The sequence below is a fragment of the Gymnoscopelus microlampas genome (assembly GCF_963454915.1).
Source record: "Gymnoscopelus microlampas genome assembly, chromosome: 12".
NCBI lineage: Eukaryota > Metazoa > Chordata > Actinopteri > Myctophiformes > Myctophidae > Gymnoscopelus > Gymnoscopelus microlampas.
Window position 1 is genome coordinate 2,377,432 of NC_139949.1, and position 14,991 is coordinate 2,392,422.

At 43.2% G+C, this 14,991-nt stretch overlaps 1 protein-coding gene across 1 annotated transcript in view; it reads right to left on the reverse strand.

Annotated features, from left to right (window-relative positions):
* Positions 1–5,371: 5,371 nt before the first annotated feature.
* LOC311056701 (zinc-binding protein A33-like) overlaps positions 5,372–14,991 on the reverse strand; it is a gene marked incomplete at its 3' end in the record, with an annotated part of 15,175 nt that continues 5,555 nt past the window's right edge. The window contains exon 2 of the mRNA XM_084073508.1: positions 5,372–6,372. Within this exon, the coding sequence (XP_083929634.1) occupies positions 5,372–6,372 (1,001 nt within the window). The remainder of the gene's footprint in view (positions 6,373–14,991) is intronic.

A 14,991-nucleotide genomic window follows, 5' to 3' on the forward strand; every position in this document is an offset into this window, starting at 1 on the left:
CTCCATCCGGAAATCTCATTTCCATTTGATTTCAGGAGTGAGTCTGGCCTGATCGCCCATTCTGCAATATTGGCTGTGGGCTGGAGTTGGGCGGGAGTAATACCGTTGACTGACAACCCCTTCAGCCAATGATCGTTTTTCCCCTTCAGCCAATCAGCAGTTCACCAGACTAATGTGACGCAACGGGACTTTTGAGACGGTCATGCCCAAAATAGGTTGCCTTATTCGGATACATGTGTGTCACTGCCCGCCCCGGCCGGTTCTCTGAATTTGTATTTTTAAATAGGCTCTGTCATGATTAATTGACCACATATATGAAGTTAAACAACTAAATCCTATCCAAACGATATCTTTTAAGTAAATTCCAAAATAGAAGTTTGAGAGCTTTTTGAAGTAAAAAAACAGCGGAGAAAATAGCGGACAGAAAAGATGGCTGCCGTTCGTGTTTTGTCGGCTGCATTCAGGCTGCACTCGGTGCCATTTGGGCTCACTCGAACTCGCCACCTGATTGGCCAACTGTCGCTGTCAATCACAAAACGATGTGCGACGACGCTGATAGGCTCGTCCGTTTGGTGTACACAGCCAATATTGCAGAATGGGCGATCAGGCCAGACCGACTCCTGAAATCAAATGGAAATGAGATTTCCGGAGGGAGGGTTTACCAGGCTACACCTGAAGACCCACAAGGACCAATAGGGAGGACAGTCATACTTGACTACGAGTGACCGTCGATGATGGTTTGTGTGTGTGTGTGTGTGTGTGTGTGTGTGTGTGTGTGTGTGTGTGTGTGTGTGGGTGTGCGTTTGTGTGTGTGATCTATAGCACATACACCTGTAAAGGCAGCTGCACTCATCCACCTAAAATTCCATGACACACCATTGAGGGTTGACCCCGCCTCCCTCTGGTTCACAGGGCTGGGTGGAGAGTAAAAACATCTAGATGTGTTCCATTTGTAGAGTTACAGACCCTTAAGGGTCCATTTGGAACCCCCTCAAGTAACCCAGAGGGTCCCTGGACCTCACTTTGAGAACCACTACAATAATATACTGTACAGTATGTATGATTGAATTTGTGTTCATCAAATCATTTCAAAATACATACATATATATTTTTGGGGCGGTGTAACCGCCCCCTATAAGTGAGTTTTGGACACTGACCAATCCTGCACCGTGATTGGCCAATAGTCTACAACGCAGTCTACAATGTGATTGGCTGACTTTGCAAATTCAGGACTGTGATTGGCTAGCGAAACACATGACACATGTGCAGCCCTATGAATAGCAGTATGGACTTAAACAAAAGTCATTTATATTTTTTTTAAGTGAGTCATGTTGTGATGACCACACACCGCCCACTTCACACAGGGTGTGATTTTTTGGGGCGGTGTAGCCGCCCCCTATAAGTGAGTTTTGGACACCGACCAAAACATTTGTGTACCCCCTAACCCTTCCATTGTTAATGCAAATCGATACTTTTTTCATATCAGCCAATCACATTACAGCTAGTGTCATCACCACTAACTGTAATGTGATTGGCTGACTTTGCAAATTCAGGACTGTGATTGGCTAGCGAAACACATGACACATGTGCAGCCCTATGAATAGCAGTATGGACTTGTTGTGATGACCACACACCGCCCACTTCATACTGGGTGTGATTTTTTACAATATAGGAATGGTTAAAGGTAACCGTTAAGGAATGGGACCATTCCTTAACCGAGGGAATCGTTAAGGAACCGGAATCTGATTATTGCAAAACATACATTAACCAATTAAGCCCTATGTCATAGTCCGTCTATTCGAAAATAACAGATCTACAAGCTCTCAAACAGTGTTTAAAATATGTATTTGTATCAATTCTTCAGTCAAAGTGTAACCAATATAATGCAGAAAGCACAGGTTCAAGTTGAATTTACATTTTAATTAAAGTTGTAAAATCACACAGGTGTGTCAATACACTTTACAATAACAGTTATCAATGCATTGATGTATTGATATTTAGAAAAGTCTGAATGATAAGTTTACATAATTGTTTGTTTTGCAGGCAATTTAAAGCAGGCGATTAATAATTGCATACATAGTAAAGAATCAATGTTAATTTAAGTAATACAAAAATAAAACATACATAAGATAACAAGGTAGCCTACGTAATAATAACCATACCACCATAACACATAAATATAACCGAGTAGCTGTATGGCATAAATCTTGTATAAAACAATATATATATATATATATATATATATATATATTGTTTTTGATAAAATAATAACCTGTTTTATACTTCATGTGACAGTGTCACGCATTATTAGCACAACTAACAGATCTACAAGCTCACTTGTAGATTGGTTATTTTCATTTGTACCAAGTTTTTGAAAATTCCAAATAGGTTCACCAGGTTCAACGTGTTTAAGTGTGTGTGCGTGCGTGTGTGTATGTCTTCTCCACTAGTCTCTCCCATTTTAGCCAAGTTTTCATTTGTCACAAAATTGTCAAGTTTTAGTCATGATAGCTTAGATTTTTTTTTTTTTTTGTCAGTGTAAAAAGGTAGTCGACACACATTTTTCATCATAGTTTTAGTCAATGATTGTGCTCAACAGTGCAGACTGGTGCAGTGATTTCTACCATTACACCCTACATGTCCAAACATTATAATGTATTTATTACAAAGCTTGGTTCTGATTGGTCGATCGCTGAATTTAGCTGTTTGCAATGATTAACAGTACATGGTGATTGGTTGTTGCTGTATCCAACATGGCAGCCATGTGTTCAATCAGTCATTTTACAGCTAAACATAAACCAAAGAATATTGTTTTGTAAAACATTTGAGGTGAGAAATAAACAATGCAGAACAGAATGTTGGTTTGAGCAACATTTCCTATGGAGTTCTGTGAGCCGACCCGTTGCACTGGACACAACTGACCTGGTATCAATTAATGGACTTTGTCTTTACTGTAAGATACTAAATCCATTTTGATATCAATGAAATGCTTTCATTACTTGTTGTGTCAATGTATTAATGTCTTTATTAACAGGTATTGTCAGGAATTATTTAATTAATTCAACCACTGGTGCCAGCGTTTTTTACCTCATATTGACTTTCTTTTGAGAGCCGCGGAAGCCACGACGTGCACGCGGATGGTGCAGGAGGGGGGAGGCATACGTTAATCCGACATCCCATTTCTCCGACTATGTAGCATCCGCGTGCGGTTAGGGTTAGGGTGCGGGTTTGGTATAGGGTTAGTATTGGAAACGTCGGAGGCATGCGCTGTCGGAGGAATGCGCTGTCGGACTAACGTATTGCACCCCAAAGGGTTGCGTATCCACCGGAACAAAAACATTTTACCGCGATCGGCAATTTTGTTGCTGTCGCCCGTTGAATATGGCTTGTTTTCACCAAAACAAAAAGAAATCCGACCAGATGGGTTTTTGAATGAATGATGAGGTCATTGTTTAGGAAAAAACCTGTCTCTTCTTTCCTAACATCTACAAACACGCACCCACACACACACACACACACACACACACACACACACACACACACACACACACACACACACACACACAACCTCTCACTGACGTCAGTGTAACATCACAGAGACAGATGTCTCTACTTGACAGACTTTGATATCCATGGTAGATTTTCCAATAAAGAAATAAGGGAAGATTTTCTCAGTGAAAGTGTGTTTATGAGTGTAGATGTGAGTCATGTCTTCAGGGTCATAGAAGGACACCTTCCCTCCGTCATAGTCCAGCTGGACTCTGATCCTCTGAGGTTTCCTCTGGACTGGGATTTTAGTTTGATACCCATAATCATAGTTCCCGTGCCTCAAACATAAACACCATGTTCCATGTTCTGGTGTGTCAGTTCTCTCTCCCTTCCTGTCAACAGACTCTTTAACCACACCTATAAACCATCTAGGATGGTCTCCCACTTCCACCTCCCAGCTGTGTTTTCCTGAACTGAAACCCTCTGAACCCAGAACACTGGCATACATAGTGAACCTCTCTGGGTTGTCAGGAAGCTGCTGCTTTGTGTCTGTACGTCTCACACAGGTTAGGTCTTTTATACTTCATGTGACAGTGTCACGCATTATTAGCACAACTAACAGATCTACAAGCTCACTTGTAGATTGGTTATTTTCATTTGTACCAAGTTTTTGAAAATTCCAAATAGGTTCACCAGGTTCAACGTGTTTAAGTGTGTGTGCGTGCGTGTGTGTATGTCTTCTCCACTAGTCTCTCCCATTTTAGCCAAGTTTTCATTTGTCACAAAATTGTCAAGTTTTAGTCATGATAGCTTAGATTTTTTTTTTTTTTTTGTCAGTGTAAAAAGGTAGTCGACACACATTTTTCATCATAGTTTTAGTCAATGATTGTGCTCAACAGTGCAGACTGGTGCAGTGATTTCTACCATTACACCCTACATGTCCAAACATTATAATGTATTTATTACAAAGCTTGGTTCTGATTGGTCGATCGCTGAATTTAGCTGTCTGCAATGATTAACAGTACATGGTGATTGGTTGTTGCTGTATCCAACATGGCAGCCATGTGTTCAATCAGTCATTTTACAGCTAAACATAAACCAAAGAATATTGTTTTGTAAAACATTTGAGGTGAGAAATAAACAATGCAGAACAGAATGTTGGTTTGAGCAACATTTCCTATGGAGTTCTGTGAGCCGACCCGTTGCACTGGACACAACTGACCTGGTATCAATTAATGGACTTTGTCTTTACTGTAAGATACTAAATCCATTTTGATATCAATGAAATGCTTTCATTACTTGTTGTGTCAATGTATTAATGTCTTTATTAACAGGTATTGTCAGGAATTATTTAATTAATTCAACCACTGGTGCCAGCGTTTTTTACCTCATATTGACTTTCTTTTGAGAGCCGCGGAAGCCACGACGTGCACGCGGATGGTGCAGGAGGGGGGAGGCATACGTTAATCCGACATCCCATTTCTCCGACTATGTAGCATCCGCGTGCGGTTAGGGTTAGGGTGCGGGTTTGGTATAGGGTTAGTATTGGAAACGTCGGAGGCATGCGCTGTCGGAGGAATGCGCTGTCGGACTAACGTATTGCACCCCAAAGGGTTGCGTATCCACCGGAACAAAAACATTTTACCGCGATCGGCAATTTTGTTGCTGTCGCCCGTTGAATATGGCTTGTTTTCACCAAAACAAAAAGAAATCCGACCAGATGGGTTTTTGAATGAATGATGAGGTCATTGTTTAGGAATAAACCTGTCTCTTCTTTCCTAACATCTACAAACACGCACCCACACACACACACACACACACACACACACACACACACACACACACACACACACACACACACACACACAACCTCTCACTGACGTCAGTGTAACATCACAGAGACAGATGTCTCTACTTGACAGACTTTGATATCCATGGTAGATTTTCCAATAAAGAAATAAGGGAAGATTTTCTCAGTGAAAGTGTGTTTATGAGTGTAGATGTGAGTCATGTCTTCAGGGTCATAGAAGGACACCTTCCCTCCGTCATAGTCCAGCTGGACTCTGATCCTCTGAGGTTTCCTCTGGACTGGGATTTTAGTTTGATACCCATAATCATAGTTCCCGTGCCTCAAACATAAACACCATGTTCCATGTTCTGGTGTGTCAGTTCTCTCTCCCTTCCTGTCAACAGACTCTTTAACCACACCTATAAACCATCTAGGATGGTCTCCCACTTCCACCTCCCAGCTGTGTTTTCCTGAACTGAAACCCTCTGAACCCAGAACACTGGCATACATAGTGAACCTCTCTGGGTTGTCAGGAAGCTGCTGCTTTGTGTCTGTACGTCTCACACAGGTTAGGTCTTCAGACAGACAGAGACGGGGGTGTGCTGTGTTTCGGTCCAGAATGACAGGAGTGAACTTGACCTTCTCCTTCATCTTCTCCCAGACTCTGTAGGTCAGGTTTCCCAGGTGTTTGGACACGTCTATCATCTCTCCTGAATCCAGCTGTGGTTCTGACACTGGACACTGGACTCTGTGACGAATGGATTTCTGCAGCTCTTGTTCTACAGCAGAGATGTTGTCTGAGAGAGACGAGATCTTCCTCTTAATGTTCTCCATCTCTCTGTTGACAGTCTTTGCCTTCTTCTTCTCTTCCTCCCTCAGAGCTTCCAGTCTGGTCTTCTCTTCCTCTCTCAGGAACTGGTGGAGCTTTTCAATCTCTGCTCTGATCTGCTTCTCTGTGGTCTCCACCTTCTTCTTGTTGTGTTCAATCACTTTGTTGTTATTGTATGTCAGTTGAAACTCTTTGTATTTGTTCCTGGTGTCCAGTAGAGACTTGAGGTCAGACTCCAGTTGGTTCTTCAGGTTGACTGCTTGTTCTGTAGGAAGGAAGATAAAATCATAAAGAACAGCATAAATATGAATAACTAGAGGTCCGCACGGGGTACCAAAATCGTGGGATAAAAATTTCCAAAAGTAAAACAAAAAGAAAATATAGCTGCAAGCAGCGATAATACAGGGCCAGACATGGAAACTAGAGAGAGACAGAGAGAGAGAGAGAGAGAGAGAGAGAGAGAGAGAGAGAGAGAGAGACATGGAAACTGGAGAGAGAGAGAGATAGAAATGGAATAGATGAGAGAGAGAGAGAGAGAGAGAGAGAGAGACATGGAAACGGAATAGATTGATGAGAGAGAGAGAGAGAGAGAGAGAGAGACGGAATAGATTGATGAGAGAGAGAGAGAGAGAGAGCGCCATGGAAACGGAATAGATTGAAGAGAGACATGGAAACGGAATAGATTGATGAGAGAGAGAGATGAAAACAGAATGGATTGATTGGACATCTCAACCTATTGCCATTAACAGGAATCGAACTCTCAACCTTCGGACTAATAGGCTACAACACTACCTATAGTGCTATAGTTTTGTCCAGGCTGATGTTGTCTGTTGAAGATCATAAACTCTTGCCTTCTGTCATGAACCAAGCCAACACTAAGATCACTCGTTCACAAACCATTTACCAATAGAGAAATTGTATGTCTCCTCGCAACCGAAAACAGTGAAAGCAGCCCATCTACAAGCTCAGAAACACGTAAGGTTTTGAGATTGTAGATCGGCTATTTTCAGAATGAAGTATGTCATACGTTGAAAAACCTACTCTCAAATATGCATTCAGGTTATCTTTACCATTTGCACATGTATTCATTGATACAGTCATGTTGTTTGCAATTCAACTTAAATGAAGTCTGCAAGTGGGGCTTGAACTGGCGACCTTGAGATTGTGAGGCACTTATTTAAGGGAGACGCCATTGGACCAACAGACAAGGAACTGTGAAAAAGGAGATCACACAGATGATACAGTTTCACGCAAATAGCTGAAAAATCCTGGGTTTAAGTGTTTTTCAAACTGCTCAAAATTGCGGACAATCTAAGGCCGGAGCTTACTGGTCAAAGCGATAGATGTGTTCCTCATGAGTCAAGGCACAAGTGTAAGCAAGTTTCACGACTTTCGGCCAAACGAGGCATGACTTTTGCCTGTTTAAAGTTTGCATTTTCAAAAAATTGCTATAGCGCCCCCCTTTGGCCAATTGGAGTGAGATTGGTTTCAGTGATATTTGGAATGACTCTCTACATTACTGCAATTTTTCAAAGAAATGTGAGTCTTGCATGTATGTGTTAGGGGCAGATGAATAATTTTCATAAAACTGCAATAGTTAAAATCTATGGAATCCTGGGATTTTGGAGCAATCTGCACGAAACGTTTAACACTTGAACTTTGGACCTCTGCCGACAACTTCTAGGCGGCGGAATTTCCATAAGTGAAAAAATGCAGAAGTTAGGAGCCAATGACTGTTTTTCATATAATTCAAAATGGTGGGAGATCTAAAGGTCAGAGGTCAAAAGTCAGAGTGTGAAAGTTGTTCAGCATGAGGAGACGCATATGTGTATCCAAGTTTCATGGCTGTAGGTCAAACAGGGCATGAGTTGTACCTGTTCAAAGTTGGCATTTTCAATTGAGTGCTATAGCGCCACCTTTTGACGAAAGATTGTGAGAATTATTTTTTGATCGTTATTCATGACCATCTACCATATGGCCGAGTTTCGTAAAAAGCGACAGCACGGTTCAGCCAGAACTGCGAAAAGTGGCAGAAGAAGAAGAAGAAGAAGAAGAAGAAGAAGAAGAAGAAGAAGAAGAAGAAGAAGAAGAAGAAGTGACAGAATACTGCCAATAATAAAACAGGTACAGAGCTGAGAGCTCTGTCCCTGTAAAAACATGTACAAAAATATATATTTTTTTATTTTTCTGGGGGTCCCCGGACCCCCTGGGAGTGTTGGGACCCCCGGGGACCCCTGTGGAACATGGCGGAGCCCTTCGGCTGTTTTTTTTTTTTTCATGAAGGTGGTTGCTTGTTTCTGCCGCAAATGTGGCAACACTGATATTTTCTTGTCTTTTGTGCTTATCTTCTGAAAACGTGGCAACGCAGATGTTGTTGTGGGAAGTGGGGAGATGACAAAGTTGGCTGCGTGTTTTGTTTTGTGTTTGGTATGTACATGGCACGTGAATGACGGACATATTGTGATACATACAGTACATGACTGAAGTGAAAGCAAGGGCCTGGGTCATCAAAAAGGTAAGCTAGAGGGGGGGGGGGGGTGAAGCGAAGGACGCGCTTGTGTTGTTGTGCTGGCGATACAGAGAGCTGCGGAGTTTCAATGGCGGCCGCTTCGTGTTGTTTCGGCTAAAGCCGTCGGCGTTCGGTGTCGGTGGTGCGCACGGTAAGCGGTGCGAAAGTGTTTCCCCTTCCGTTTTATCCGTAATGTGGTGAGTGGAATTAATTATGTTGCGAGGTGGAAAATATGTAGTGAGCAATGATAGGTGGCCTACGCCACCCGTAAATTCATCGCGCCTGCCGTGGCTACTGTGGTGGGTCGGTGTTGTGTTTACTCGACAACAGAGCGCAGGGGGGGCGGAAGTCAATCCTCGATTATATAAGTAGATACCTGGAACTACAGTAATTACAATTGTAACAATTACGTTTCAAAACAGAACCAAAGAAAACTAGAAAAAGTGCTCCTCGGAGCACAGGTCTCCGCCAGGTCAGGTACATTATTATAGCCTCCTGGTGGCGCTATAATAGGGCAATGTGAAAAGGGTGCCATTTCTTCTTAATCGGACACTGCATTCATGATTTGAGGCATTTTGTTCCAAAAATGTGTTTTGCTAAATTAGACCTGCTGGTGGGGCTATAACAGGCCAATGTGAAATGGGTGGCATTTCTTCCTCGGCCTAGGAATGTGCGTGTGAAATTTCACGGAAATTGCAAGCTGCGTTCATGATTTGAGGCATTTTGTTCAAAACGGACCAATCCTGCAAACTTTGGAAGCCAACCTTAGCCAATCAGGATGGAATATGGGAAATCGGACAGATCCGGGTGACTATAGAGATACTGGCCCTCATTTATCAACGCAGCGTATAAACCGCCGTATATTTTTCCATATATTCGGCGTACACCAACGTCGAGGTCACATTTATCAACGCATCCTACACAGCTGATTCGAGCTTACACTTGGTCCCAGCGTTGATAAATGTCACGGCTGAATTCAATCTGGCACGCCTTTAAATATTCTAGTTTCTGGGGACTCGCCCTCCTTTTTGCGACAATGGCAGGTCGACGTACGGTAGCGAAGAAGAGGAACTATTCAGAAATAGAAATCGATGTCCTCACCACTGAGGTAGCGAAAAACCGAATGTTTTTTTTTGGCAGCCTTCAGAGTGGCATTAAAAGCACTCTTAAAACGAAGCTGTGGAAGCAAGTCACGGAAAGTGTCAACAGCGTGGCATTGGTCCAGAGAACAACAGCAGAGGTTTGATATTGTATTTCAATATAGATGTTGACATTAAATAAATACATGCCATGCCATATCCTATAGCCTACAATATTTATATAATAAGCCAAAAAATATATATAAAAGCGCTAATTTGGTCTCTCCCGTTCAGGTCAAGAAAAAATGGAGCGACCTCAAAATGAACGTTAAAAAACGGGTTTCAGCGCTCAGGCAAAGTCAGCTGCTGACTGGTGGTGGTCAAGTAAGTTGATATGACATTGTTTACTTGAGACAAAGCAACAGGTTAATTAAACGCCTAATGAGCTCCTCCCGCCTCTGTGCAGCCCTCGGGTAGGGATTTCCAGGGGGGGGTCAATGGGCATGGGGTCGTCCAGCACCAGCTGGTCCTCCTCCAGGGGCACGCCGTAGGCTTGTGCAATATTGTGCAGCACTGCACATGCCAACACAATATTGCATGCCTTTATAGGTCTATATAACAGCGTGCCCCCAGTTTGGCTGAGACACAGCCATCTGCCTTTGTGACACAAGCAGACGTGGATTAAACGTTAATATTTGATTTAAAAAAAACACATTATGGCAGAAAATAAAGAGCTACACATGGAACTACAATACGGGCATCCCACCTTTAAACAGCCCAATGCACCTCTCCACAGTCGAGCGGGTGTGTATGTGCGCCTGGTTGAAACGGCGCTCCTGTGGCGTTTCGGGTTCGGCCAGTGGTGTTACCAGGTATTCAGACATGGCATAACCCTTGTCCCCTAGAACAGGAGTCCCACCGAAATGTTAGTAATTGGAATAAATGCAAACGAATGTATTTCATATGTAAAACACAGCCTATACTACTCACCTAGGAGATGACCATGGCTGCGCAATGTGCCAGCCTGCAGCTGCATCCCGAGTGTGCTGTTTTGGAATATAAAGGAGTCATGGGACCCCCCTGGCCACCGGGCTACCACATTGAGCAGGGATAGGTTGGCATCACAAATTACCTGCACGTTGATGGAATGATAATTTTTGCGATTGATGTACGCGTAATCATTAACCGATGGTGGCTTAATACGCACATGTGTACAATCAATCGCGCCCACCACATTAGGAAACCCAGCAATCTCATAAAATTCTCTCATAATCACGGTTTGCTGGTGGTCCTCAAATGGAAAGTGAATATAGTCCTCAGTGAGGGACTTGATGGCCTCCAACACTGAGGGCATCATTCGACTCATGGTGGGCTGTGTGATGCCAGACCTATCCCCGATCTCGCGCTGGAAGGCCCCGGTGGCCAAACACCCCAGTGTGGACAGAACCTGGCAAGGCACTGAAATGGCGCGTGAGCGCCTTGTCTCCCTCCTTAGCAGAGGATCTAATCGGGCACAGAGTTCGATTAAAACATGTCTTGGTAGACGGAACCGACTCATCAGCCATGCGTCACTCTCTGCCAATAAGTCATCTCTGTCTTTAAAGACCCGATCAGCCCGAAGGCGCTGGCCGTTGTCATCATCATCATTATTATCATCATCATCATCATACAAGTGGACTTCCTCGAGAAGAGCCAGGTCTGCCATTGTTGAGATCTGATAACTGTCAAAGCTGGTTTAAATAGGTGGCTGAATCTGTATTCATGTTTGTCATTGGTCGTTTCTGATTATTGCACCTGTTGTAAAAAAAAAAGGGAGATGGGCTACCGACTATCGAAATAAAAGAAAACTCAACTTGCAAAAAAACTGTTCGTTAACTAAAAGAAATACAAAAACTATTAATTGCCAAACTTTTTATTTTTTAAACTGAAATAAATACAAACTATAATAATTGCCAAAAATATTAAACATTGAATTAATTTATATGTCACTGAATATATTTTTCAGTGCTATCTTTTCTTGGGCTTTCCTTAAACAATAATTAGCCTTCTCAATCCTGCACCTGACTTATTTGTTTATTTATTTTGTGCAAATAAATAAACAAATACGTCAGGACAGGTGTATGCCCATTATTAGCATTATAACTAATACAACTCTGCTATAGAAGCTAATTAAAACGAACTGAATTCGAACGAAAAAAATGCAGAACGAACTAAAATGAATAATAATAATAATAATTTTAACGAAAATGTTTTCGCTTACATTTCATTATTTATTCAGTTGTTGGCTATATATTTTTGAGTGTTGAGATGCCTGTCGACGGTGCTCCGCAGCTCTAGGATGGAATAAACGGGTGTAGCCAACGTCAACAACTGGTCTCGACCAGACGTGAGATCTCAGCGTACCGTAGGATAAAGCCCACGTCAGGATATATTGATAAATGCCGAAAATTGCGGTGATCTCGCCGTACGCCCATTATTCGGTCTACACCGCGTTGATAAATGAGGGCCACTGTGTACCAATTTGCATGACGTTTGGATAAAATCTGTAGGAGTAATGTAAAGAAATGGGTTTTCCACAAATCGGCCTCCTGGTGGCGCTATAACAGGCCCATGTGAAACAATTGGGGCAGAGGTTCTGAATTGGAATCCATGGAGTGTGTGTGCACAGTTTCGCAGCAGCAGGCCAACGGTGCCGGAGATTAGCTGCTAACACACGGACAGGACACACACACAGACGGACGGACGGACAGGGGGTAAAACATACTCTCTCGCCAGATGTGAAAATAGCAGATCTACAAGACCACAACATATTGCGATGGAGGACATTGTGAGCTTGTACATTGGCTAATGTGTAATGACTTAGAAAGTCAAGTATCATTCATAATCCTTCATAATTGATGGTCACTAACAAACTTAACTATTTTATGATAAATTATATTGTGACAATTGCACATTATTGTATTATTCCACTCGACCTATGCATGTTATTATATTTGTTGAATGTATGTAACATGATTGAAGCTGTGAGAAATATGAACTTGTCCTATTCACATGAGCTGTAATGGGTCTGATTGCGGGGATAATTGAATCAGTGGTGCCACCTGAGGTTACAAATAGAGGGGGTGGTACACGGGAGGGGGGTTGAACCAAACCTGTGAGCCAGGGATAACGGGTGTAAAGCGGAGATCTCCGAGGCGCCAGTTTATACAGTTTATACGTGACAGTAAGCTGCAGCCAAGATTAAAGAACTGTCGAGCCCAACGGAGGAAGGAACCTGCCGTTACTGCCGTACGTGGGACATCGAGTGCTGCGGTTTTATGAACGAGACGCCGGTCGAGGTTGGAGTTGGGAGGACCCAAGGCCGGTGAGATAAACCCAAGCGTCCAGTTCTTTTTGGAATACAAATTACAGGGGTATCCCGAACCTTATATATTATTTGGGCCGCTTTGTGCGGAAGAGACGTTTCGTTGGATTAAGGAACTTTGCATTCGCGGAAGCGTGGTAAGAAGAGGACGATCGCGGGGACTGTTTATTATTTATTTAAATAGCTGGTGTGCCGTTGCGGACTTCTAAACACCGTGCGTGGTTGTTTATTGTTTACGTTTAAACGTGTGATTTGAGAGTTGCAAAGGACTTGGGAATTGTTTGGGTTGAGAGGGGCGTGTGAAATAATCATTGATTGGTGATGTGTTTGTGTATTTATTTTCTTTGTTAGGGACAGAGGTAGGGACAGAAGTCAATTTAAATCCCGAAGTGTATCTAATTTACCATTTTGCTATGTCAAGTGTTATTTTTGTGGGTATAATATAAAGTACCTCATCTAAAATCCTGCCGATCCCATTGTTTTTCTTGTTAGTGAGCGGTTAACCTTTCAGAGATAAAGGCCGATTGCTACAGGTGGTGGCCCATACGGGGATCGCAGGTGTAAAGGTAAATGAAAGCCACAATAATTTAATATTTTACAATATTACAATTTAATAATTAGTTTGAAAAGGTAAAATAAAATAAAAATAAACTGTAAAAAAAACAATCGGGAAAAAAACTGGGGAAAATAAAGGGAAAAGCACAATGGAACAAAATGGGGAAAATCCGGAATAGGGAGTAGAGGCGGCAGCCGACTTGGAGGAAAGTGAGGGCCCTAATATCCCAGTACAGCAACAATTGGCCTTAATTAAGGACAAGCTGCAACCCTGCGAAAATGAAGTGCAGCAGGTGCGGGGTGAATTTGAAGAATCAGTGGAGAGTACTGTTAACAGGGAAGAGAGCCTTAGGGGGTACACAGGTCGCAGAACTTTGGAGATGGATACTCTCATAAAAAACTCAGTTGATCAACTCCAGAAAGAAGTGGTTGAACATTTTATGAGGAGAGGTGAGAAATGGAACAGTGAGGTGGGGAAGATAAAAAGAGCCAGTACATCACACCTTAGGTCCCAAACTCCACCTAACTCAGACATTAGTTTCTATCGAACCCGTACTCCTCACGATCGTCCCTCTAGGGAGTATCTCAGGTGCATCTCAGGGGCTGCCCACTATTGCCTCCCATGGCCTGCCCTCCAGCACCTGCTGGAAGAAGGTCAACCAACAAAGAGGTGACAAAGGAACCAAAAAGGTGACAGGGAAAGGCACTCAGGTTGCGCACGCGCACATCAAACTTGTGCAGCATGACAAGGTGGGATTGGAGTCCTTATTGTTCGTGCCCTTTACCACGAGAGGCATGAAGTTCGACGCCGTTGTGGACACAGGGTGCTCGCACACGCTAATGCGGAGAAGTAACTGGCAGCAGATATCCCGAGCAGGGGAGCAACTGAAGAGGGCTGAGGACCGGAAGTTCATCTTGGCAAATGGGAAGCAGCGCCAAGCTGTGGGGAAGGTGTTGCTGATCTACTGTATGATTGGCATGGTCATACGTGGTCTGTGGAAACTTACATCCTAGACGACCACGACCTCACCTTCCCAGTAATGTTGGGCCTAGATTTCTGCCTCAAGACCAAGACAGTCATCAACCTTGGTGATAAGACCTATGGAGTGGGGGGACCAGAGGGCAACAAATACTATCCTTTTGCCTCACAGTCACCGCCCGACCTGTCGTCGGCGCAGCTAATCTGCCATGAGCGTGAGGCTGCGCTGACCTGCGCTGTTGCCCATCTCTAATAAACGTTGGGTCTCGGGGCTCAGACTGTGAAATGGACGGTTCCACTAATACCCGAGTGGGTGGAGGGAGGGAGGGGGGTCGCTCAGAAGACAGACTGGCAGTGACGCAGTCACGCAGTCAATGACTGGCTGCTATTTATATTAT